The sequence below is a fragment of the Haemorhous mexicanus genome, chromosome 21 (assembly GCF_027477595.1).
Source record: "Haemorhous mexicanus isolate bHaeMex1 chromosome 21, bHaeMex1.pri, whole genome shotgun sequence".
In the NCBI taxonomy this organism is placed as follows: domain Eukaryota; kingdom Metazoa; phylum Chordata; class Aves; order Passeriformes; family Fringillidae; genus Haemorhous; species Haemorhous mexicanus.
The window spans coordinates 9959328-9984386 of NC_082361.1; the positions used below are offsets into that span (position 1 = coordinate 9959328).

The 25059-nt window shown below is 52.6% G+C and overlaps 2 protein-coding genes and 1 non-coding gene across 8 annotated transcripts in view; 1 reads left to right on the forward strand and 2 right to left on the reverse strand.

Annotated features, from left to right (window-relative positions):
* Window positions 1–2801, reverse strand: RPL12 (ribosomal protein L12). The gene is made up of 7 exons (XM_059865072.1): window positions 2643–2801; window positions 2487–2560; window positions 2093–2191; window positions 1364–1445; window positions 711–797; window positions 184–296; window positions 1–95 (listed from the first exon to the last, which is right to left on the reverse strand). The coding sequence occupies exons 1-7, from the start codon at window positions 2677–2679 to the stop codon at window positions 90–92; spliced, it is 498 nt and encodes a 165-aa protein (XP_059721055.1). The 5' UTR covers window positions 2680–2801; the 3' UTR covers window positions 1–89.
* On the reverse strand, window positions 1595–1722 carry LOC132337229 (small nucleolar RNA SNORA65). Its single transcript, XR_009489104.1, has one exon. It is a non-coding gene; the product is annotated as a small nucleolar RNA SNORA65 (small nucleolar RNA).
* LRSAM1 (leucine rich repeat and sterile alpha motif containing 1) overlaps window positions 2714–25059 on the forward strand; it is a 26685-nt gene continuing 4339 nt past the window's right edge. For 2 of the 6 annotated variants that reach the window (XM_059865065.1, XM_059865070.1), the window contains exons 1-20: window positions 2714–2844; window positions 3630–3828; window positions 6733–6915; window positions 8760–8816; window positions 10317–10361; window positions 10816–10893; window positions 11699–11767; window positions 12325–12409; window positions 13612–13733; window positions 15398–15488; window positions 16354–16484; window positions 17075–17104; window positions 17689–17811; window positions 17898–18037; window positions 18574–18618; window positions 19597–19667; window positions 20423–20522; window positions 21217–21304; window positions 21937–22011; window positions 23427–23507. In XM_059865065.1, the coding sequence (XP_059721048.1) occupies window positions 3826–3828; window positions 6733–6915; window positions 8760–8816; window positions 10317–10361; window positions 10816–10893; window positions 11699–11767; window positions 12325–12409; window positions 13612–13733; window positions 15398–15488; window positions 16354–16484; window positions 17075–17104; window positions 17689–17811; window positions 17898–18037; window positions 18574–18618; window positions 19597–19667; window positions 20423–20522; window positions 21217–21304; window positions 21937–22011; window positions 23427–23507 (1617 nt within the window). In that variant the 5' untranslated portion in view covers window positions 2714–2844; window positions 3630–3825. Of the gene's footprint in view, window positions 2845–3382; window positions 3446–3629; window positions 3829–6732; window positions 6916–8759; window positions 8817–10316; window positions 10362–10815; window positions 10894–11698; window positions 11768–12324; window positions 12410–13611; window positions 13734–15397; window positions 15489–16353; window positions 16485–17074; window positions 17105–17688; window positions 17812–17897; window positions 18038–18573; window positions 18619–19596; window positions 19668–20422; window positions 20523–21216; window positions 21305–21936; window positions 22012–23426; window positions 23508–25059 lie in introns of those variants that run through there. The other 4 variants (XM_059865067.1, XM_059865069.1, XM_059865068.1 and 1 more) reach the window with 4 other exon arrangements.

Here is a 25059-nt window from a genome sequence, read left to right on the forward strand (position 1 = left end):
TTTGCAGACAACTGGGTCTTTATTTTAGTATTTAAAGCGCTACAAAAAACTGAAGGAGCCTTCATGTAGCAACTTCCTTTTCTGCAGTCTTAGCTCTGTTAGAAGAAGCAAACACAGCTCATTAGTGGAGTCTTTCAGTAATTAGATGCTGTACATCAATTTCAGTCAGAGCTGGGTACTCACAGCTGGGCACTCGATGGCACCACTGTTGATGTCATCGATGATGTCGTGAGGGTGTCTCCCATCAATGCTGCAGCCCACGGACTGGGCAGTGCCAAGGATCTCCTTGATGGTCCCTGCAGCAGCACACACAGCCTGTCACTGCTTTACCACAGAAAACATCTGAGGAGCTTACGTGGAGCAGCCTGGGCTAGCGGAAGGTGTCCCTGCCCATGGCAAGGGGTGGAAGTCAATGAGCTTTAAGGTCCCTTCCAACCCAAACCAGTCTGGATTCCGACAGAGAACTCCGCAAAGGTCTCAGCTGCCCCTCTTCCCTCAGGGATTGGCAGGCTGGAGCCTCAGGGCTCACCAGGGATCATCAATTCCCTTACCCAGATCTCACACCCTGGACTCCCCCAGGAACACACTGCAAACTCCCTGCGCCCTTCCCCTCCCCAGGTGCTGGGGCCGCCTGCTCCCAGGCAGCAGAGCTCAGCTGGGAGCCCTCCCTCCCAGGAAATGGAGCATTCCCTGCACACCCCGGAACTCACCCGAGAGCTCCCGGGCCAGGGAGCGGTGCCGCATCTGCCGCGCGATGTTGACGATCTCGTCGAAGGTGACGCTGCCACTGTGCTTAACTGGGAGGGAACAGCAGCAGTGAGGGCACCTGGGCACTGCCAGCTCCCTGCTCCCTCTGGGAGCACCATTCCCAGCACTCAAGACTCCCCAACTGCTCCTTCCAAGCTGGCATTTCTGCCAGCTCCCCTGGCTGTGCCAGGCCCTGTGACAGAGGACAGGCCTAGGGGCAGGGGCCTGCTCCAGCCCAGCTTTGCCAGAGCAGCTGGGGCTGCCCCTGGATCCCTGGCAGTGCCCAAGGCCAGGCTGGACACTGGCGCTGGGAGCCCCCTGGTACAGTGGGAGGTGTCCCTGCCATGGCAGGGGTGGCACTGATGCACTTTTAAGTCCCTCCCAACCCAAACCAGCCCGTGACTCCCTAATCTTCCATAATTTCCTCAAACAGTGAGCTCTGCTGATGTGCAGAGCTGGTACCCTGGCAGAGTTGGTACTCTGGCACTGCAGGGATGCCAAAACCAGCCTTGTGTCCCATTTACCAGTTTGTGCTAAATAATCCCAGAGAAAGGTACTGGTATGTCCCCTCTTTTAGCCCCAAAATATTGAGAACCAAAACCAGGGGAACACTTACTGTTCTTCTGCTTCTTCCTGTCACGAGGTGGCTCCTTCAGAGCTTTGATAATCAGAGCGGAGGCAGAAGGAACAACCTCTATCTAAATACAAATAAATTAATTCCCCCCCCCATTCTACATTATGAATGAAGATATTTAATTAACCTATCAATTATTTCAGCAAAGGTAATAGCCAGAGCAGTGTAGGGTTGATCAGTTCCCTCATGCTCCAGGTTTTTTGTGCTGCAGAAATCTGTTCCCAGGTTTTCGGCACAGGCCTCCCCACAAGCAGGAGAGGACTGCTTCCTGCCTGGGGCTTCCTCTCAGCTCACCACTGGAATGTACCAGCCACAGACATCAGAACAGGTACGGTGGCAGGTGGCTACAGGAGTTGGCAAGATTTTAAATTATTTATTTCTATACTGCTTTAAATAAAGCTTTTTTGCTAGTTTGATGTTCTGTAGAATGAATAAATAATCTGCAACAGGATGAAAATTGAATTTTGGCACATGAGGATCTCTTCTCTGGATCCTGCAGCCTTGCAAGGCTCCACAGACATCCCCCCACCCACGTTTTAAGGTCTTCCCAGAAGACCCCCACACGCCCCCCGTGTGGCACTCATTTTATCCACCTCGGAAGGATGAAGGGCTGAGTGGACCCTGCCGGGATCCGGGCCGGTGCCTGGAGCAGGCGGAGCCCGGGTGGGCTCCACGCCTACAGCACGGCCCGGCCCCTGCGGCGTGCGGTACCTGCGCTTGCCTGTTCTGGATCGTCAGCTTCACCGTGATCCGCAGACCCTTCCAGTCGCCCGTGGCCTTGGCGATGTCATCGCCCACCTTCTTGGGGGACTGAGGGACGACACGTGGAGGTCATACGGGCTCGGGTTAAAGCCGAGAGCCCCAGAGTGCCCCGGCTGCCCCTCCGAGTGCGGTACTGCTGCACGCAGTGCTCCAGGAGCAGCAACGGCAGCTGCTCCCAGCGCCTGGGAACGCGCTTTGTCCCTCCCGCCCAGGCCCCGCCGAAATTCCCCCTGGGACTCTCTCGTCTCTCTCGTTCCCCCAGCAGGACACGCTTCCCACGGCGCTCGGCACGTGCTCGATCCCTCCCGCCCTCCACCCCCGTGTCTCCGTCCCCGGTACGTACCAGCCCCAGGGGTCCGATCTTGGGGGCCAGCGCGGACGTGGCTCCGACCTCGCCGCCGGTGCAGCGCAGGTAAACTGCGGGGACAGCGCCGCGTCAGCCGCGCCCGCCGGGCCCCGCGGCCCCCTCCCGCCTCCCGCCCCGCTGCCCGCCACGAACCGACTTTGATCTCATTGGGATCGAACTTAGGCGGCATCGCGGCGGCGGATGGAGGGGATGAAGGTGGATGGAACCCAGAGCGCGAAGCAAGGCCTCCCGCCGGCAGCTAAAAGACAGCGTGGGCGGCGCGGGCCTGAGATATACCTCTGAGATCTCGCGAGATGACAGGAAGTTATAAATACCGGCCGAGATCTCGCGAGAGGTGAAGAGCCGGCCGTGGCGGGATCTTTGTAGATGCGTATTTGTATTTCTATATAATATAAATTACATGATTGGATAGATAGATAGATAGATAGATAGATAGATAGATAGATAGATAGATAGATAGATAGATAGATAGATAGATATAGATAGATAGATATAGATAGATAGATAGATAGATAGATAGATAGATAGATAGATAGATAGATAGATAGATGGATGATAGAGATAGAGCCAGCCCTGTTGCAAAACGTGGACTATGTGGAAGGGCGTTGAGGCACTGTCAGGGGCTGCTCAGGGCACCGGTGGAGTCCCCGCCCCTGGAGGTGTCCAAGGAAGGAATGTCCGTGGCGCTCAGCGCTCTGCGCTGGGGATTAGGCGGGGATCAGTCCCGGGCTGGACTCGGTGATCCCGGGAGATCGTTCCCATCCCGAACAATCCCGGAATCTCGCGGCCGGGCGGGGCGGTCCTCCGGCCGCCAGGGGGCGCACGGGCGCGGCGGGCAGGGCGCTGCGGCCGGGGCGGGGCGCTCTGGCCGCGCCGCTCGCTGGTGCCGCTGATCACGTGAGCCGGCGGGGAGGTGGCGATGGCGGCGCCGAGCGGTGAGCGGGGCTGGGCCGGGCTGTGGGACCCGTTGGGGGACACTGGGGCTGCGCCGGGCCGGCACCGGGCACCGCGGCTCGGGAGTGCTCCTCGGAAGGGCTCCGGAGCAGGCGGTGCCCGGAGCTGCGCGGTGCCCGCCGCGGAGCAGGCGCTGCCCTCGCTCACTGTCGCTGCTCTCCCCAGGTATCGGGCCGGTGCCCGAGGGCTGCGAGCCACAATCCCGGCAGGGCCGACTCAGTCCTCCGTCCTTCCGAGGTTCTGGGCCCTCGGGCACAGAACGGCGCTGTTCTGGATGAGGGAAGGGTAAAGAAGACGAGGAGCTTGGAAGCTGTGTGACCCTGGGAGGGGGACCCGCAGAGAGAAGAAGAGAAGAATAGTGATGGTGAGGGAAAGGAAGGACTGAGAGGCAGAGCTGGAGTGGTGGAGACGAGCGGAGATTTGTTCCAGGGCAGGCTCAGGCTGTGGCAGGTTGGCCGCTCCAGCGCAGAGAGCAAACGATGCAGGACAGCGAGTTCCAGAGCTGCAGTTCAGATGCTGCCTCCTCTGGGCGTGTTCCAGTGCCTGCAGGGCTGGCTGGTGACACCCTGTCAGACAGCCAGAGCAGCCTGTGGCTGGCTGCTGACACCCTGTGCCCCCCAGAGCCAGGCAGCATCTTCAGGAGCCCACCCAGATGCTGACCTTGGCTCACTGCTGCCTCACTGTGCTCCTGAGTGTGTTTTCTCAGACTAAATAAAACATCTTTTCTTTCCACACCCTCACCTTGTCTCCTTACAGTGCCCAGATGAATTTATGGTGTCCAGAATTTTTTGAAATTCTGGCTTCTCCCAGAGCTGTGTCACTGTGTTTGAATTACAGTTGTTAGTAAAATGAAACGTTTGGTTTTATTTTGCTGTCATCCACCATCACCCCAACAGCTGCAGACTGGGAAACACCCAGCAAACATTGTGTGCCCTTCCTGAGTGTGTGGCTGTTCCTCAGGCAGAGCTGGTGCCTGCAGGGAGCAGGGGGATCAGGATTTGGTGTCCCTGGGTGCTCACTGCCTGCAGGGATCAGGATTTGCTGTCCCTGGGTGCTCACTGCCTGCAGAGATCAGGATTTGGTGTCCCTGGGTGCTCACTGCCTGCAGAGATCAGGATTTGGTGTCCCTGGGTGCTCACTGCCTGCAGAGATCAGGATTTGGTGTCCCTGGGTGCTCACTGCCTGCAGAGATCAGGATTTGGTGTCCCTGGGTGCTCACTGCCTGCAGGGATCAGGATTTGGTGTCCCTGGGTGCTCACTGCCTGCAGGGATCAGGATTTGCTGTCCCTGGGTGCTCACTGCCTGCAGGGATCAGGATTTGGTGTCCCTGGGTGCTCACTGCCTGCAGGGATCAGGATTTGCTGTCCCTGGGTGCTCACTGTCTGCAGAGATCAGGATTTGCTGTCCCTGGGTGCTCACTGCCTGCAGGGTGGGTGCTGGCCTGGGCACTTACAGGCAGTTCTTTCAGTAATGTAATAAATAAAAATTACATGTAATGGTTGCATGCCAAGGGCCTTTTTCACTCCTGGCTGCTGAGTTTGGTGTGTCTTCACTAAAGCAAATTTCCACTTTTGAGAGCTGTTCAATGCATGTAACAAATCTCTGATCCTTCATCTTGTGACCCCTGGTATGATTCTTTTCCTGTTCACTGTCTGCCCTTCATGTCTTTATCTGTTTTCTTGGGTGAAAACTGGTGATTTCCCACTGTCCTCATGACCGAAGAAGTCTGGGTGGAATAGGGAAGGGTGAGGTGGGACAAGGGCATGCAGAAATGCTCAGCAGAGTTGAACATGGTCACCAATTCAAGGATATCCTATTGCAGGCACCTTTGCCTTCTGCTTTCTCATCTTGAAATTCTCCTTTTGTTTGTGCCTCTGATGTCTTCCCCTTGGTTCTGTCCACATTTCTCTGACAGTCAGCTTCCCTTCTTGCTCAATCCTTTAAGTTCTCCTGGGAGCTGGCTCTGAGCAGCATTTCAATCATCTGAACTGGTTAAAGAGGCAGAAGTTGGGATGGCCGGGAAGGAGCCACAGAACTGCTGGAGATGAGTTTGTAGCCACCTCCTGCTGTGGCCCAGTGAGTGCTGTGTCAACAGGACAGGGACTCAGGATGTCTCTGCCTCCTTGTTCCTGCAGTGAAAGGAAGAGGGATGAATTATACTGAATTCTTTTACTTTTGCAGTGAGGATTTATCTCTGTAAAGATTTTACAGAGGTTTTGGCAGAGCTCTCCCTGCTCAGGGAACCTCCCTGGCTGGATCCTGTGAGTAGCTGCTCCCCAGGAGCTTTTGAGGCCAGTTTGCAGACAGAGAGCTAGCAGAGAACCAGCACCTTGTGTGCAACCCCTGAGCTCCACTGAGCCCTGAGCTAAGTGTAGCTGTGCCACTTCCTGCTCCACTGGTGAAGCAGGGCCTCTTTTGTGCTGATTTTTAATTACTAAGATATTTTAAGTGTTTAAAAAGTCACTGCAAGTGTTTAAAATGTTTCTCTCTGTTCAGGGCTCGCTGTTGCCCTCCTGTTCTTCTCTAAATCCCAGCCTTACCTCCCAGCCAGGTCCCTCTGGGAGCCCCTGTTCACCTGCAGCCCCAGGTCAGGCTCTTTGTGCTTTGCCCATTTGTGCCCCCTGGTCCTATGCAGCCACAATAAACCCCTTTTTCTCCTTGATGTCATTGCTCAGCTGGCCCCATCTCTTTTCCCACATCCCCACTGGTACCACCTCCTTACCAGCTGCTCTCCCCGTTCCTTGTCCAGCCACAACTTTCTGCCTTTCCCTCAAAATCTGCCAACAGCTCCTTTTCCTCCCCTGCTGGGTTAGAGCCCTGTCCCAGAGCTGCCTGGTGTTTGTTCCCTTCAGCCACCTGCACTCCTGATTCCACCTTTTGGCATCTTCCTGCAACCAGCCTTTCCTGTCTCAGGTTCAATTTCTTTTCCCTCACACTTGAACCAACTGGAATCCTTGTACTCAGTTGTTATTGTGCCAGAATTGACTTTGAGTTTAAATAATTTGGGTTTTATCCCTGGTACTTGATTTCTTGATACAGCTTTTTAATTTTTAATTCCTGGAGTGGACCCTGCATTTCTCTGATCCCTCAGCAGCCTTTCTCTGTGCCTATCCCAGGGCTAACCCAGACAACCAACCCTTCTCAGACCACAGCAGGGCTTGAGTGCCTCATGGTTGTACTTCCCTGTGCTGGAACTGCCTGTGGGATCCAACAAAGACCTTTGCTGACACATTTATTTTCTTTTTAATCTCCCCCCGCAACTCATTAGGTCCCAGTTCTGCAGCCCAGGTTCCCCAGCAAACACAGAGCCCAGGATCCCTCAGCCTTTCTCTGCAGTGACCATCTGTGCCCCTGGACAGAGGCAGGGGCAGGGCTGAAGATGCCTCTCTTCTCCAGGAAGAAAAAACCCAGCGACGATGCTCGGAAGCGCCTCGAGTACCAAATGTGCCTGGTAAGCACTGCCAGGGTCATTTCTGTCCTCTGTGCCTGGTCCTTGGGTACCAAATGTGCCTGGTAAGCACTGCCAGGGTCATTTCTGTCCTCTGTGCCTGGTCCTTGGGTACCAAATGTGCCTGGTAAGCACTGCCAGGGTCATTTCTGTCCTCTGTGCCTGGTCCTTGGGTACCAAATGTGCCTGGTAAGCACTGCCAGGGTCATTTCTGTTCTCTGTGCCTGGTCCTTGGGTACCAAATGTGCCTGGTAAGCACTGCCAGGGTCATTTCTGTCCTCTGTGCCTGGTCCTTGGGTACCAAATGTGCCTGGTAAGCACTGCCAGGGTCATTTCTGTCCTCTGTGCCTGGTCCTTGGGTACCAAATGTGCCTGGTAAGCACTGCCAGGGTCATTTCTGTCCTCTGTGCCTGGTCCTTGGGTACCAAATGTGCCTGGTAAGCACTGCCAGGGTCATTTCTGTTCTCTGTGCCTGGTCCTTGGGTACCAAATGTGCCTGGTAAGCACTGCCAGGGTCATTTCTGTCCTCTGTGCCTGGTCCTTGGGTACCAAATGTGCCTGGTAAGCACTGCCAGGGTCATTTCTGTCCTCTGTGCCTGGTCCTTGGGTACCAAATGTGCCTGGTAAGCACTGCCAGGGTCATTTCTGTCCTCTGTGCCTGGTCCTTGGGTACCAAATGTGCCTTGTAAGCACTGCCAGGGTCATTTCTGTTCTCCATACCTGATCCTGGCTCCATGTGATTTGGTATCCCTGCATGACCAGTAACCTTGTTCCATGAGCAGTAACTGTATTCCTGATCCCACTAAGAGGGCAGGTTTTCTTCCTAATGCACCTCAGGGAATTTCTGCCCCCCGCCCATCTGCCTTTGCCCTCCCACCCCCACATCCCCTTGGTGCCACTTCCATCCCTCTCTGTGTGGTTCCGTGGGGCATCCTCCATCCCACCTCACCTCCTGCCAGCCTGCAGCAGGTGGGATCTCAGCTCTCCTTCCTCCTCCGTGCACCTTTGCCCTTACAGATCTCCCAGTCTGCTTTTCCTTCCAGGGAACCTGTGACTTCCCATCACATCTGCCTTGCCTTGTGCCTTCCTTTTGCTTCCCATTATTCTGATCTTCCTGCCACTCTGAGGATTAACTCATTAGATGTTGCTGTTTGTTTTCCTGGAGAAGGATTTCACCAGGGTGCTCTGGCCCAGGGAATCTCCTGGAGAAGGGATGAGGAGGGGCTGAGGGAACTGGGAAAGGGCTCAGCCTGGAGCAAAGGAGGCTCAGGGGGGACTTTGTGGTTCTGCACAACTCCTGACAGGAGGGGACAGCTGGGAGGAGGGCGGGGTGCTCTGCCCCCAGGGAACAGGGACAGGAGGAGAGGGAACGGCCTCAGGCTGTGCCTGGGGAGGCCCAGGTTGGATATTGGGACTTTTTTTTTTCTTGAAAAGCATTGTCAGACATTGCAACAGACTGCCCAGGACAGTGGTGATGTCACCACCCCTGGAAGTGACCTAGAGGTGTATAGATGTGGTTTTGGGGACAAGGGTGAGTGGTGTCTGTCCAGGTTCATTGCTGTTAGCAGCTGCATTGGATGGACTTGATTTGAACATGGAAAATACTTTGGAACAGAACCACAGAATCCCAGACTGGTTTGGATGGAAGGGACCTTAAAGCCCATCCAGTGTCACTCCTGCTATGGGGAGGGACACCTTTCCCTGTCCCAGGCTGCTCCAAGCCCTGTCCAACCTGGCCTTGGACACTGCCAGGGATGGGAGCCCACAAACTCTCTGGGCAAGATGCAGCAAGAGGTGCTGTATTTCTGCATGGTCTGATTCTCTGGATGTGTTTCTTCCCTCTCCAGGCAAAAGAAGCTGGTGCTGATGACACCCTTGACATATCCAGATGTGAGCTCTCAGAGGTATGTCCTCTACACCTTCCAGTCTTCACTCACAGCTCTGATTCTCTGTCTGCTTCTTGGTACCAACTGTCAGATTTACTGTCATGCCTGTGAGCCTTGAGACAGAAATTGTTGCTGGTCTACCTTTTCCTCTATCTCCTGAGTTCTGAGGGGCTTCTTCCCTGGTTTTGTTTTTTTTTTTTTTTGGTGGGAGTTAGCCTGTTCTGTCTCATTCAACACCATTTATGTCCTGGGAATCCTTTAGAAGGGCAGAGTGGTCTCATACCCTCCACCAGTACCTTGTTTGACCCTAGTTTGGGACCTCATGGCTTAATTTTGCTGGTCGTGAGGGAACTGGTGTGCCAGAGGCTGAGTATTTCTGATCTTAGAGCTACACATTCTGCCACCCATGGTTGTTTTTCTGTGTCAGTGAAAATCCCAGTCTTGCTTCCAAGTTGCTGGGTAAGGATGGAAGTCTCACTCCCAGCTTGGCTTCTTTTATGGCAACCAACTAAATGAGAAACAATCTGTCTGCTGGTGTGTGGGCAGGCAGTGACAGAGTGCCAGGCACCCAGACACAGCTTTTCCTGCTGGCAGCCAGGCCAGCCTCAGGCAGAAACCCATCTCTATCTCACTTCTCATTTTTATTCCTTGTCTCATGCTTCCAAAATGTTGATCCTGAATACAGGATGCCCTTGCCAAGCAAGGTGTGGAGATTTGACACCATCCTGGAGAGGAGAGCTGCCTGCTGTGCAGTGTGAAATGGCTTTGCTGAGACTTTGGGATGTTTTGTTCCAAGCTCAGGAGCCACCAGCAGCTCTGTGTGGGCTACAGGCCGTGTGGGACAGCCTGGATGTGGCAGGGTGGCAGACAAAGGATCCACCCAGCCAGCTCCACTCAGGGCCACAGCTAATCTGGGGTGCCCAGCAGCTCCTTTTGGACCATAAAACTGTCTTGCTGTTCATTTTCATTGTTGTTTCAATAAAGGAAGTGAGACATCAGTTTGGTTTTACAGTTAACCATGGACAGGAGTCTGGCTGCTGCTGGTTCTGTGCTGCAGGGAAGGTCACAGTGCTCAGCTGTGCCTGGCAGAGGCTGAACTGGCATCTCCTTGGTCTGCCTGTCCCTTTCCTGGTGCATCAGGGACACTCTGTCCTGCCTGCTGCTCACCTCTCCCTCTCAGCACGCTGCAGAGTGGTCGTGAGGTTGCCAAGGCACAGAATGCATTGCTGTGATGAGAAAGCTGAAGCTTTGCCTGAGCTCATCTGCACAATGAATATTAAATCACACAAGGCTTGAAGTCCTGCCTAAGCCTCAGCCTGTTCTGTGGCACTGCTGTGTCATGGAGAGCCACTGGAAGCTGTTTAAATGGAAGCTCCCTGGGAAATACTGGGCCCAAATCAGAGGGCAGTGATTTTAAGAATCACTTTTATTTTCAGTCAAGCTGTTCACACTTAGAGGTGGACAATGCAGAACTGCCTAAAGGAGAAGTCTGACATGACTATTTTTTATTGTTTATAGGTTCCTTATGGGGCCTTTGCAACTTGCAAGGTCTTGCAAAAAAAGGTAATGTTATAATAAGAAATTATTAAATAATTCTATTAATATGCTTTACTATTGTTGTCATGTTTGATATGACTGTGTGTGGTTGTTTTATGGTGGTCCAGAAGGAATTTTCTTGTCAGGAATTTGTCCACCTGGGTGATACTACATAGAGAGCATTTTGAGTCAGATCAATCCTGTCTGTGTTTTTTACACGTTAACTTCTGCCAGGAAAGAAGAGGTGGTTGTTCCTGTCTTAGCCCACCTAAGGGTATTTCTCATGTGAGGAGCTGGGCTCTGGTTTAGATCTCATGTAAAATGTTTGACCTTCTCTGACAGTCCATTTCCTACTGCAATGTTTTATATGATACTGAATAAGATACTGAGCTCTTATACAGCCTCCCCAGTTCAATCCCAACAGAAGTGCTTGTTCTGGTGTCTCTTGTGTTTATGTAACAATGGGGTTCTTCCTCCCCAGGTGCTGATTATTCATACCAATAATCTGACATCCTTAGTTCCAAAGTCCTGCAGCCTCCTGAGTCTCATAACTGTGAAGGTAATTGTGATTAACAGTTCAACTGCAGCCTATTTTCCTTGGATTTGAGCTGCACTAAAACACACCAGCCCAAGCAAATCCCTCCTGGCTGGCTGGCTTTGCCAGGGATCAGTACCTGGTGTGACACCTGCCTTTTCTGGGTTCAGCTCCCAGGCTGGCAGACAGCAGTCACTGAGTGGTTTGTGTCACATCACCATCAGTCCCACATCATTTTTATCCCCTTCAGAATCCCACAGTTTCCCCCTCATCAGCCTCACTGGTGGTGATGGTCAGGCAGAGCTGGGTGTGTTGTAGGGTAGATCCATTTCTCCCCTGCTCTGGAGGGTCACTGGAATGGGAAGGAAACTGGTGATGGGTTTACAGGGCTGTATCACCATGGTGCTGGGATTCCCCAAGAGGCAGAGCCATTTCAGCAGCTCCACAGGAGGGAGGGAGGTCTCCAGGTCTAGTCCCACCCTCTCCCTGCACTGCTGTTGCAGCAGTTCAGCTTCTAAAGAGCAGTTCAGCTCATTGATCCTGCAGAAATTCCTGCTGCCAGCCTGGTTCCAAGGGAATGATTTATCCAGTTGGCTCCTCCAGTTCTGTGGGACTGCTCCCCCACCCTCAGTGTCACTGTTCTCCCTTGTCTCTTGTTTGTTACTGATGCCTGAATTTCCAGAAGACCTCCAAGAATTAAGTACCCATGTCCCCTGGAAAACTTGAGCTGCTTTTCAAAGTCCCCATTGGAAGCAAAGTAATTTTCATTGTGAGATAATTAATGACTTTTGTTCCCAACCTTGTTTGCTGACATCATCTGCTTTTCCAGGTTCTGGATCTGCATGACAACCAGCTGGCATCACTTCCTGCTGATATTGGTCAGCTGACAGCTCTTCAGGTGAAAGATTTGCAGCTGCATCCCAGGTGTCTGTACAGGGCATGGAAAAAAGGAGGAAAGGAGCAGGAGAAGAGCAGGAAAAGCCAGGCTTGGTTATGTTCTCCAGCTTGGTGCAGCCCAGGTGGCTCCCATGGCCATGCAGATGCTCTGAGCAAGCAGAGTCCTGCTGATCTCCCCAAACATTCAGGTTTTGCTGTTCTCCCTGGGGTGGTTATATTGAGAACCCAGAGCAGTGTCTAAGGGCACACTCAGGGTCTCTCTGCTCAGGGGACAGCTTTAGGTGAGAGCTGGAGCTGGGGAGGGCTGCCATGGACACTCCAATTCCCAGTTCCTGCATCTGGATCCAGCACCAGATGTTGGTGGTGAGCAGAGTTTCTCACTGCCCCTGGTTGCTTGGCATTCCCTTTATCCAGGGCTGGTGGAAAATACAATTTTTTAACCCTGAAAGTGCTATCTACAACCAATTTCAAGTTGTCTGAAAGTCCCAGCAACACAGATGTGTAGAAGACATGAGACTTGGATAAATATTTTGAATATCTTTTCTGTTAATACCTTAGGTCCTAAACCTTGAAAGGAATCTTTTAAAAGGCCTTCCACAATCTGTAGGAGACCTTGCACAGCTCCAGGTCCTCAATGTGAAAGGTATGGAATGGGATTGCTCTGGACAAAGCATATTTATTATCTGGTCATTCATTATCTGGTGAGCTGCATTAGCAATTATTCCTTTTAATCAAGACAAGCACCATATGGTTTACACTCTGAGTGCTGAGGAGGAACACAAGGAAGGTTTGGATTCAAATAGTTGGCAAGGCAGGAGACATGATCTAAGCAGAAAATGTGTCAGCCTCAAACCCTCCAGTAAAGCAAGCAGAGCACTCAGCCAGATAAAGTGAACTACAGTTGGGACCCCCAAGACCCAGAGCTGGCTCCTGTGAGTCTGTGTGTCCCCACCAGCCTTGCACAGCCCAAGCACAAAGGTCACACCTCTTTTCCAGACTCCTGGACATTCCCCAGCTATGCAGTGCCATAAATCTGGGAAAGAAGGAGATTTAGTTATGTGGAGCTGTTGCTGAAACAGGGAAGGCAGTGGAGAGTGAGAAGCTTGGGAGGGCAGCTCAGATCATTGTCTGTCTGTCTGTCTGTCTGCAGCACTTGGGCTCTGAGCCTGGGGTGTGCAATCTCACACTCAGTCCCCTTCCTCCCATCCCTGGGACTTAGGCCAAGGGAAGAACATCCCATGTTTCAAGTATTCTCCTGACAAATAGCACAGATCCAGCCTGCAGCAGTGACCTCAGCTGAGGAGATCTGGATCCCAAATTGCCCTTGGTGGGCAGTGCCATCCTTTGAGTCCCTGTGTGACCTGGCACAGCCCCATCCCTGTGGAAATGAGCTGTACATGTGGTTATGGATTGGTGTTGGAACAGATGAGCTTGCTGGCTCCTGGTTTGGGAAGGCTGGAAAAGGAGACTCAGGGCTGACCTTATCACTCTCTACATCTCCTGAAAGGTGCCTGTGCTCAGCTGGGGCTGGGCTCTTTCTCCAGGAATTGACAGAACCAGAGGACAGTCTCAGGCTGCACCAAGGGAAATATAGGCTGGATATTAGGAAGAAGTTTTTACAGAAAGAGTGATAAAGTTCTGGAATGGCTGCCCAGGGAGGTGGTGGAGTGCCCATGCCTGGGTGTGCTTAACAAAGCCTGGATGTGGCACTGGGTGCCAGGGTTGAGTTGAGGTGTTGGGGCTGGGTTGGACTCGATGATCTTGAAGGTCTCTTCCAACCTGGTCATTCTGTGATGCTGTGAATTGTGTGGTTCCATGGTTTTAGCTGCCTTTCTGTCCCTGCAGGGAACCAGCTGAGGGCGCTGCCCGGGAGCGTGAGCGGCCTGCGGAGCCTGCGGGCTCTGGATGTCAGCGGGAACGAGCTGCGGGAGCTGCCCCGGGAGCTGGCCCACGCCCGCAGCCTGCAGGTACCCACCCTGGGGCCAGCCCTTCCCAGCCTGCCTCCCTCAGCTGGGAATAAATCCAGCCCACGAGGGGATTGATTTGGGTAGGGTCTGGGCAAGATACGCTGCAGGGAGTTGTAACAGGGCTGTTCACACTGTCCACAATGACTTTTCTGTAACTGCTCTGGTCTTTTCTGATCATTTTTACCATTTAATCTGATCATTTTGTCATTTAATTCTGATAATTTTGTCATTTAATTGTGACAAAAGTGATCCCCAGAGAGTGTACCCCTGGATTTTACCTTCCAGGGCTGTCTTTAGGAGCACAAATCCTGCTTCTATCACCCTGGCAGATCTCCAACTTGTTATCAGCTTTCATGTGTTTATGGCTCTCTGAAGTGCACATTCAGAAAGGGAAAAGCAGCAAGATTTTTATGGATATGTTGCCTTCTGGCTGCCAAACCTGTCAGTACTAAATGGTGCAAGTGTGAGGCAACAGGGCTGGCTCAGACACCAGCAGGAAGGTGTGAATAAATGCTCTCCTGTTTCACACGACATTCTGCTTCACTTCTCATGAGGACAGCCTGAGTTGAGGCATCTGTGCAGCTTTGCCCCCTGTGCTTGGCAAAGTGGTTCCTTCTAGGCCTTCCTGCTGTGCCCTTCCCTACACAAGGCAGCATTTGGTCCTTTGGTGGCCACAGTAGGACAAAACAAGTGGCTCTTCCCCTCATTCTTTATGGGATTCCTCTCCATGCCCTGGTATCACCCCTGCTCCATGCTGAAGGGAACTCCTGACATGGAGTAGGGAATGTCTATAGCTAAGTGCTCTGACCTCTGGTACCTGAAGATGAAGTGCCAGTGCCTGCATGAGGGGAATGTTCAGTGAATGGCCAGCTCAGAAACTTCCAGATAAGGGGCAGTGGAGTCACCTCTGAAAGGTGCCAGACACCCAGCAGGGATTCTGTGGAAACCCAGGGCACTGGGAATATTTCTCTGTCTGCTCTGGGGTGCCCTGACCCCCAGAGGAGCACTGACTTTGACCCTCATTCATGGAGAAAGTTTCCTAGACTTCAAGATAGACTGGAATCCACAAAAGTGTGCAATAGATTATAGAGAGCAGAGTGGGTGTGTCACCAGGTGAGAAATTGAGGTTCTGGAATTTTTAGTGTGTTGTGGATGGAAGCAAGATGGAGAGCACAGGGTGTCATCCTGGGTTTCTTCTTCATGCTTCTTCTTCCTTCTTCTCCATGGGTTTGGGTGGCATTTTGTAATTGGGCAGAAAAGTTTGCATTGCAGCACTTTGGGATCAGTTATTGGGTTAAAAGGGAAAATAATCCAGGTGTCAGTTCTTAATTGGATAGTTTAGTCTTAAAAGACCTTGTACCAAGAAATTGTTGGCCACTTTGTGCCTTCCAGTGAAAAGCTGCTGAACTCACAGTAGTGAGACTGTTTTACTGATAAGAAATAATAAACACCTGAGTCCAAACATGAATTCCTGTCTCAAGTGCCTTCAATCCAGACCCAGAGAAACCAACGACTGGTACTGCCACAGGATTCAATACAGCCTCATGTTTATGCTAGGATTTAGGGTAACATGAAGTAAGATTTTGGGGAGCTGCAAGGAGAACTGCAGCTGGTCTCTGTCTGGACTCAGAATAACCTGGAGCTCTGTGTGTTCTGTTTTGGAGACACTGACCCTGGATGCCTCTGCCATGAACTTCCCACCCCCTGACATCTGCAGTGCAGGCACAGAGGCCATCCAGCAGTTCCTCTGCAAAGGTAAGCCAGGAGCACCTGGGCTGTGCCCAGAGATGGCATTTCTGAAGAACAGACATTGTGTGGGCTCTGCTTGGGGTGGTTGCTGATGCCCTGCACACCTGGTTACCTGTCTTTGTTGGCAAACAGCACAACAGGAGTCCTTCCCTGAGCCCTGCCACACTGGAATGCAGAGTGGTTTGTTAAAAATCAGAGTGGCTGGGTCAGGCTGTCTCAGTGGCTATAAGAGGTCAGTGCATCTCCTGTGGTTATTTGGATTTTCTCCTGTGGGAGGATTAGGCATTGTCCAGCTGTCACTGCCTTGGGACAAGGAGAGAGACTCAGGAGTCACTCAAGGTCCCTGCTGCCCTCATTTTCTCTAAGGAAGGACCTGGGCCCTGCAGGTTGTTAGGAGAATGGTGAAAACAGATGGAAAACTCAAACTTACAGATAATATATTGGGAGTTTGTATTTGTGTTTAATACAGAGTTTTGGTGGAGGTTTTATGCAGGGGAAGTGCCTTGCCAGACATTGGGATATTCCCTGAAAAAACAGGACAGTCAGAACTTATTTGGTCTGGGCAGTAACATCTGCAGCCCTGCAGAAGTCACCAAGCCTGCACCTGTGTGCAGGATGTGTTTGTGTCTGAGCAGATCCTTGTCCTGGTAGGAATGGAGTGGCCCCACCTCCCCCCAGAGCTCCATCATTTTTTGCCATCATTAAATGGCAAAATGAGCCTCAGCTGGAGGAGCTCTGCCAGGCACTCCTTGGTGCGTGGGCAGAGGGGGCACGGCTAGAAGCAGTCCCACACAGCAGCCAGCTCCCAGCCATAATGCCAAGGAGCTCTTTGAGCCTCAAATGTTCTTATTTTGTGTCTGGTGCCTTGCAGAGTGTGGAATTGCATACTACCCTCCCTCAGAGAACCTGCTCCCCACGCTGGAGAGTGATGGAGGAGGAACTTCAGTGGATGGGGTGGACAGGACAGTGGAAAAGTACCTGGAGGAGGAGAGTGAGTGGCAGGTGAGGCTCTCCTGTACCAGAGGGTTTGGGATTTGTCTCTGTGCTCCACCAAAGCATCTCACAGCACTTGGCTCATCATCCCTCATCACCTTCCCCTCCACGAGTTGTGTCTTTTGGGATCGAGGGAGCAGCCAAGCACAGTGTGTGGAAGGGTGGCTCATCCTTCCTCAGCTGGGGCTGGTGTCACCACACTTACTCCTGGAAGACACATCCCAAAGAACTGTCCCCATCCTTGAAAGCAGTGATGGAGCCAAGGGACAGGGGGTCATGGAGTGTGCAGTGTGTTTTTGGGGGACAGCAAACTGCAGAAGAACCTTGTGCTTCCCAGCCAAGTGCTAGACATGTTCAGCCCTACCTGGGAAAGGGGAGGCTGGGCCAATAATTGTGGTAGCTGTGCTAATTGCTCTTTGGCAAGTGCAGAGTCACTGCCTTTGCCCCTGGAGAAGCCTGAGTGACTGGACTTGGGGACTGTGTTGCTGTACCTTTGGTTGATGTCTTCACTCAGTATGGGGGGGCTGTACTGTGGAATAATAATAGCTACAAAAAAGTACTTCTGGAAAAAATGTCTGCTGATATTGCTTATTTTTCAGAACAAATTCTTGGATTATGAGAAGAGGAAGGTAAGGATCAGCTCCCACAACTGCTTTGTCTGCAGCATGGGTCTGCTTCTGGTTTTTGTTTTCCATCTTTTTGTTTCTCATTCCCCTCACCTGGCTGCACTTTCAGTTTGTTCTTTTTGTTTTCCTGGTCTCTGTCTCTTCCCCTCTGCATGGCTCACTTTGAAATAGCCAGAAGCTCCTGCCTTGCAGTTCCCCAGTGCCCTTGGCTCGAGCTGCTCGGAGCTGGCTGCTTCCTTCAGACAAGGGAGTCCTGTGCCATGTGGAGCTGAACCCAACCTGCATTTTGGCTTCCCTGCACGTGTTTATATTGGCTGGTTTGGTATCAGTCAATGCCCAGGGAATTCAGCTCCATGACATGAAAGAGTTTGGAGATTGTTATGAAGGGAGCAGCAGCTTCTGCTTCCCAGTTTTTGGGTTCCTAAGGAGAGAACATTCCCCTCCCTTAGACAAGGCTCCTGTTGGCCCCTTTAGCTTCCCTTCTTCTCTGCAAGGGACTCCTATCCCTTGCTTTGCCTTTTTGCCAGAATATGTTCTTGCTGGGGAAGGAGGCTCCTGTCATTCATCTTTCTTCTGATTCTTCTCAGGAAAGAAAAGCGCAGGAGAAGCTGGAGTTTGAGCGGTGCCTGAACGTGGGGCAGCGAGAACAGGCCCTGCTGGTGCAGCAGCTCAACAGCCACAAGGATGAGATCCTGCAGACAGTGAGAGAGGTGGGTGTGCTGGACAGGGCCCTTCCAGGGCACCCACTGCCTTCCCCAAAGCCATCACCTCCTCCTGCTTTCCCTGCTCTGGGCAGGAGCAGCAGAGGCTGGAGCAGGGTCTGTCGAAGCACCAGCGCTGTTTGGAGGAGGAGAGGCTGAAGCTGCTGCAGCAGCTGAAGGACACAGAGCAGGGCACTGCCAGCCGGATCCAGAAGCTGCTGGAGGACAACCAGAGGTGGGGTCCCAGGGAGTCTTGCTCTGATTTTGTTTGTCATGTTGTTTTGAGCAGTTCATTTCACCCCTGAGTGTTTCAGACCTGATCAGGATTGATGTCTGGAGGAGCTGCCTTAGCTCCTGGACTGCCAAAGACCCATTTAAAGCATATGGAACCTGCAGCTTATAAAAACTGTTCCACAGATGTGTGATGTTGGGATTTTGCAGTGCTATGGAAGAAATTAGAATTCCTCATGGAAGGTGCAAATTTGAAGTGTTAAGGTGCCTCTGCCTGTGTCTGCTGGGTCTCCATGTGAGCTGGTGCTGATGGGAGGTGCCCAGCCTGCTGAAAGCTGCTCTGCTGTGCATGACAGCAAAATTGTTTTCTCTCAGGCACATGGGGGGATTGTTGGGGTTGGTCTTGTGCAGGGCCTGGAGTTGGATGATCCTTGTGGGTCCCTTCCAAGTCAGGATTCTGTGACTCTGTGATTCCGCTCTGGGGGACCAGGATGTTCTACTCAGCTTGATGAAAACCTTTTGTTTTATCTTTTGTTTTAGGCAAAAACGAAGTTCAGACATTTTGAAGTCCTTAGAGAATGAGAGGTGAGTCTCTGAAATAAACTTGTCTGAAAAGGGGTAAGAAGCTGGGAAGAGGGCTAGGAGCTTCCTCTCAGAGTCACAGTCTGAATCCACCCTAAGTCAGGTGACATTCCTCTCATACCTACAGCTGGCTCTGGTCACTGTTAGAGGCAAGACACTGGACTCAGTGTGCCTGGTCCTACCCAGTTTGGCACACCCAGTCACAGGGTGATTTTACCTCTTTTTCATCTCTGAATGGTCCTAAATAATGAGTTTGGGAACAAAATTCTATGTTCCAATATCAAGGACCAACAGAGATGCTCCATCTGCTGGCAAGCAAGGCAGATATGAGGGTGTTCCAGCAATGTATTCAGGCTGGGAGGAGCAGGTGGGAAGCAAATCTCCCATTGAGCCAACACTCTGAGCTAACTCTGCACCAAAAGTGACTGTCCCCAGCTCTGCCCTGCCTGTGAGCTGCCCCCTCCCTTCAGCCAGCTGTGCTGTGGCCCAGTAAACTGGGTGAACATCATCCAGTTGTTTGTCAGACTGTTCCCCATTCACACCAGCTCCTGACCTGGTAAATGGTGGGGAAAATGTGCTGGAACAAGGACAGGGGTGGTGGGCAGGGAGGCCATGGTGCTGCCTGTGGTGGCACTGCTCACTTGGGCCAGCTGTGCAGGGCTCATCCAGCCTCAGGAGAAAGGAAAGCCGAGGAAGGATCTGGCACTGTTTGGGGAGAGCATGTGCACATTGTGTTGATGTTCTGTCTCTCAGAAAAATCAATTTCCCTGTCTAAAGCCACTGTCCCTGTGGTTTTGAGCGAATGTTGTCTCCCATAAATCTTAGAGGTTCTTCACCAAAAAAAATCACTGAGCTTTGGTGTCTCTGATAATCCCAGCTTCCCTGAGCAGGGTGAACCTGCCCAGCCTTGAGACTCTGAGCTGGGTGGGTAGAAGAAAAGGGATCTTTTGAAGGAGTGCCTGAAGTGTTGTTTGTTGGCAGAATCAGGATGGAACAGCTGATGGCAATAACCCAGGAGGAGACAGAGCAGCTGCGCAGGAGGGAAGTGGCCTGTGAGTCCAGATGGGTCCTTGAGGAGATGAGGTGAAGGGTCTGGGGCACCAGGAGCAGCTGAGGGGGCTCATCCTGGAGAAGAAGAGGCTCTGGGAGGACTTTCTCACTCTCTACAACTCCCTGAAACAAGGGTGTATCCAAATTGGGATCAGGTTCTGCTCCCTGGGAACGAGGGACAAGAGAAGAGGAAACAGCCTCAAGTCCTTTCAAGACTGGCAGAGCCCAACTCCTCTCTGCTCTGGGACAGGGACAGGAGCCAGGGCACGGCTGGGGCTGGGCCAGGGCAGCTCAGGCTGGAGCTCAGGGCAAGGTTCTTTCCCCAGAGGGTGCTGGCCCTGCCCAGGCTCCCCAGGGAATGGGCACGGCCCCGAGGCTGCCAGAGCTCCAGGAGCCTTTGGACAGCGCTGCCAGGGATGCCCAGGGTGGGGTTGGTGGGGGGTCTGGGCAGGGACAGGGGCTGCCCTGGGGGATCCTGGTGGGTCCCTTCCAGCTCAGGATATTCTGTGATTCTGTGACTGGGCTTCTCTTAGCACTGAAGAGGTGCAGGCACAGGCAGAGTGGAGTTTGCTCAGCTCTTTTCCCAATAAAGAGCCACAGGTGGGTGGGTGTGCTCTGGAATCAGAGAAGTGGGAAGAGCAATGAGAAAGGAGCCTCTGTTGGTTGCAGTGACTGCAGCAGCAGTGGTGGGTGAGTCCTGCTCTGCACAGCCAGGCCAGGCAGGCACTGACAGCCCCTCTGTCCCCTCTGTCCCCAGCTGCCATGCAGCAGATGCTGGCTGAGACCTACAAGAACAAGCTCCTCCAAGTGACCTCCGAGTCTCGTCGGCAGGACCTCGTCAGCCAGGCCTGCTCCAGGTGCAGGGGCTGTCTGGGGCTGGTGGTGCTGTTGTGAAATCCCCTTCTTTCAGCAGTGGAATTCCCATTAAACCAGGACCCCCTGGAGCTGCTGGAATGCAGCAGGACAGCTGTAACAGCACAGGACAGTGCAAATTAAACTGTCAGACTGCCTTAAATGAACCACCTTCTAATGACCACCATTTGCATGTTAATCACACTTCAGGGGAGCTGTCACTTTTTTGCAGTGTTTATTTTCCCTTATACATTCTGCTAAATATGGAGGATGGAGTTAGACCAGTTGTATTCCTGTTTCTTGAGGCAGTTCAGTGCCAAATTGTAGCCCAGAGCTGCTCCCCTCACCTCCCAGGCTGCCTCAAGGGTGCTGGGTGTGCATAAGTAGTACATGAGTGTTGCTGAGCATCCTGGCTCACTGTTTACAACAAGATGAAAAATTTTAATCTGGCAACATCTGGAACTAACGAAAACCAGCCTTGTGAGCCTGTGACCTGCTCAGCAGGGCCACAGGAGCCTGTGGTGCAGGTTTGGTTTGGGTGTAGGGAAGGAGGTGTTAAATTTGTGGCCTTCAGCTGTGCAGTGCCACTGCTCTTCCCCCGTTCAGTAAGAAATTCCTCCTCCTGCATTCCCCATTGCCTGCTTTTCCTCTGAGTCCCAGACTCAGCATTAACTCCATGCCACATCCATCTCCTTGCAGCCTAGCTGAGATGGATCAGAAGTTCCAGCAGATCCTGGCTTGGCAGCAGCTGGATCAGAACAAAGCTGTCAGTCAGATCTTGCAGCAGGTAGGCAAAGGAGCAAACTGGTCATGGGGGATGGAGGGAGAGCAGGATCCAGAGGGGATCACAGGAGCAGCGGTGGCTGAGCTCGGCTGCATGCAGAAGTGATTTATTTAACACCACGTGCTAAACTTTGAAAATATCTGCTATTCTGACAAATTAACTTGAGTGGTTGAAAAAAATTTATTTTTTATCTAGCCAGCAAATTTTCAGAAAGGACAGAAGCACGGACCATGGGAAGCAAAATGGACACGATGATTAAGCGGGGATTTTGAGACAGAAGTCCTGTCTTTTGGCAGGTTTCCTGGGGAACTTGGGACAAGCATTTTTAAAGCTTGCTCTCAGAAGTGCTGGGCAGCTGTGCCCTGCAGCACAGCCTGGCTACTCAGTGCTGCTGAAAAGGAGAGGTGGGGTCACACAGAGCATTCCAGATGAATGTTTGAATAACATTAATATTCCTCTGTGTGTCTCCAGGGTGGGCTTTACCTGTTGGGCTCTCAGCTGTGTTTCAGGACATTGTTGCTCAGAGCAAGCACCACTCAGGGACTTGTGCCTGAGTCCCTGCAAGGCAGCAGCTTCTGAGCCTATCAGCAACTGCACCAACCACCTCACTAAGCAGGATTTTCCCTGTCCCTCAGATTGAGATGCAGAAAACTGCCTTTGAAGCTCTCCAGGTGAAGAAGGATCTTATGCACAGGCAGATCAGGAACCAGGTGAGTCAGAAACAGAGGAAAGAGTGACCAGCTCTTCAGCTCGTCCTGCTGTTTTGTGAGATCCTGGGAGGAAGAGCAAAGTGCTGTGAGCACAGAGCAGTGTCTGAGGACATGGAGAGCTCTGGTACTGCTGAGAGCTCTGGAACAGAGTTGGGCAGTATTGGTTACACTCCAGCTCTGAGGGAGGCAGTGTCAAAGCAGGTTTTAGATTCCTGGAGGTGGTGGCATTGCCACTCCTTCAGTCACCTGCGCTGGCTCTGGGGGTGATCTGCAGTTGCACCTCTGATTTCCTTCAGGCTGTGTACTTGGCAGGGCTGCTGCTTCCACATGACCCCACTGCATCTCCATCCAGCACATCAGAGCTGCACCTTGAGCCATCAGTTCACTTTTTCTTTCCCTTTCTCAGCCTGCCTTTCTGAGCTCCATTCTGCAGAAGGTGCAGTGATGTAGTTGAGGGCAAGAGCAAGACCCGGTGGAGAAAGTAGGATGCAGGATGATGGAAAAGTGGCAGGGGATGATGCAGGAAGGTGGGAAGGCAGCAGTGGTGGATGCAGGAAGGAGGGTTGCTGGTTTCTGACACAGTGCTCCAGAATCTTCCCTCTCCTGATTTGACACAGAAGAAAAGTCTCAGTTCAGGATTTGGTGGATAAACTTGAGGGCTTGGATATTTTGAGTGCCCCAGTGACCAACCTCTGCTGGAAGCCTGTGACCTGTCTGACAGCTCCCCATCATTGCTTGACTTCACTATAGGGGCCCTGCATTTTGCTCTGTGAACAAAGGGAGTTTGTTCCTTGATGCCAAGGCTGGACTTTTCACCCTTCCCACCCCTCCCACCAGCCTTGATGCCAAGGCTGGACCTTGGGACCTCTCCCACCCTGTGCTGCAGGGGCAGAGCCCTGGGCTCAGCAGGAGCAGCGTGGCCTGGGGACAGCTGGTGGCCTGGCAGAGGGGTGAGCTGAGCTCTCATCTTTGCTTTGCTGTGGAACCTTGGGCAACTCACTTCACCTCTCTGTGTCTCAGTTGTCCCACCTGAAAGAGCAGGTGTTGTTCTGGGATTGCTGGAGCACCTGGAAACCAGGGCACTGTCCCAGGAGTCTGAGGTTTGAGCTGGGAGGGCCTTGGCTCTGCATTCCAGTGTGGCTGCAAAAGGTTTGGGTGCACAAATTGATTGCAGTGTGAGGCTCCTGACTTGAGCAGAAGTGTTCAGAGTAGAGAGACAGTTGGAGTGGGGGGACACAGCTCCTCGGGTAGAAGAGGAGGGACCCTCAGCACACACATCAATAAAGGGCACAAGCAGCTCCCCCCAACCTCTGGGTGCTCTGCAGTGCTGCCCTTGCCAGTCAGACTTCATTTTAAAAGAGCATAAATTAAAGTCATTTTAAATGTCAGTAAAAAATGTTTCATCTTCTGTTTAGATTAAATTAATAGAAACAGAGTTATTGCAGCTGACACAGCTGGAGTTAAAGAGGCAAGAACTGGACACAGAGACACTGCAGGTACGTGGGGCTTTGGGGCTGCCCCCCACCCTCCCTGCTCTGGGATTGCTCCACCTGCTTCCCTTGTTCCTGGCATTTTCCAGATGGTTTTATGCTCAGTCAGAAGGTCCTTCTGCACAGGACACACCAACCCCTGTGTGTCCTGGGAATGTGGGACATCACTGCTGCTCCTAAACATCCCCAGGCATTCTCAGCAGAGAGACAGAGGAGCCCTGATAGGGCTGGGCAGTTCCAGGTGTGCTGGGTGGGGAAGGATTTGCAATCCAGTTGTTGGCTGTCCCAAAACCACCTGCCTGCTGTGCATTGCATGTCCTCTTACATTGTGTTGTGTTTTGGTTTTGACATCATCAGCAGTCACACATTGAGGAATGCCAGGTTTAGCTTCAGCAGCTTGGCTTTAAATTTTGTTTTGTGATGATTTGCATCAGTTCTTTTCTTCTGTGTGCCATGTGTCAGGTCAGGTCACCTGTTTAGTCAGCCCACAATCAGTGGCAAACAGCCAGGGCTGTCACAGAGCAGTGGTAAGTGCTGGCTTCAGGCAGCAGTGCCTCCCAGACCTGTCCTGGATCCTTCAGGTGTCAGGTTTGGGTTGTGCTACCTGGACTCACTCAGCTCCTCTGTGTCACTCTGTGGTGTTGGAGGGCAGAGGATGGGGACCACCCAGAGTTCGTGCAGGGCAGACCAGGTGTGACCTGGTGAGACAGGAGCTGCAGGGCAGTGCAGGAAGCAGGGCTCTGCCCTGCAGCTTCAGCACCAGGAGCTGAGGAACAAGGCGTCAACACCTGGATCTGCCTGGATCCCCCTGCCCTTGGTGCTGTGCACCCCAAAGGGTCCCTGCTGGGGCTGGAGCAGCTCCTCCTGTCATCAGTTGTCCCTCTCCCTCCCTGGAGGTGCTGCTGCTGCCTGCCTCTGTCAGGGCAAGGCAGCTCTGGTCACCTGGAGGTGGGGCTGGCCTGGGAGGGGCAGCTGCTCCACTCTTAACCAGGGGCCTTGTCCCTGTGCAGGGTCCAGGTGCTGATCCCAGGCTGGACAGGCCTTGCAGCCTGCTGGGACAGTGGAAGGTGTCCCTGCCTGTGGTAGGGGGTGGAACAAGATGGATTTTAAGGTCCCTTCCAACCAAACTAGTCTGTTATTCTGTGATCAGTGAAGGTTTCCCCAAACTTTAGGGTGTAACAGAATCCTTGTCCCTCTGTCCATGGGCATCTGAAGTCCTTGTGGCTGATGGCCACTACTGGTCTCTGCTCAGATATGGGTGAGCTGGGACTGAAGCTGCAGAGGGGCCACATGAAGGGACATTCCTGAGCCACTTAACTCTCTACTGCCAAGGAGTGGCGGCAGGGATGCCTGGCCTTGCCCTGGTGTGCTTGGGGTGAGACCCCAGGGGAAAGAAGCATCCCAAAGGCATGGGGACCTCACCTGTCCTGTTCACCTGCAGGACTCCAGACCTACTTTCAGGTGGTCTTTTCTCAGTTGGAAGCGCTTGGAGCAGCCTGGGACAGTGGGAGGTGTCCCTGCCATGGCAGGGGTGGCACTGGATGGGCTTTAAGGGCCC

Bases quoted from the DNA above. Each gene is read 5' to 3' on its own strand.
- RPL12 (XM_059865072.1), bottom strand. From the start codon at position 2,679: ATGCCGCCTAAGTTCGATCCCAATGAGATCAAAGTCG. The intron at 2,192-2,486 runs GTACGTACCGGG...GTCGTCCCTCAG, and splicing joins AGATCGGACCCCTGGGGCTG to TCCCCCAAGAAGGTGGGCGA. The intron at 798-1,363 runs GTAAGTGTTCCC...GTTCCCTCCCAG, and splicing joins CAGGAAGAAGCAGAAGAACA to TTAAGCACAGTGGCAGCGTC.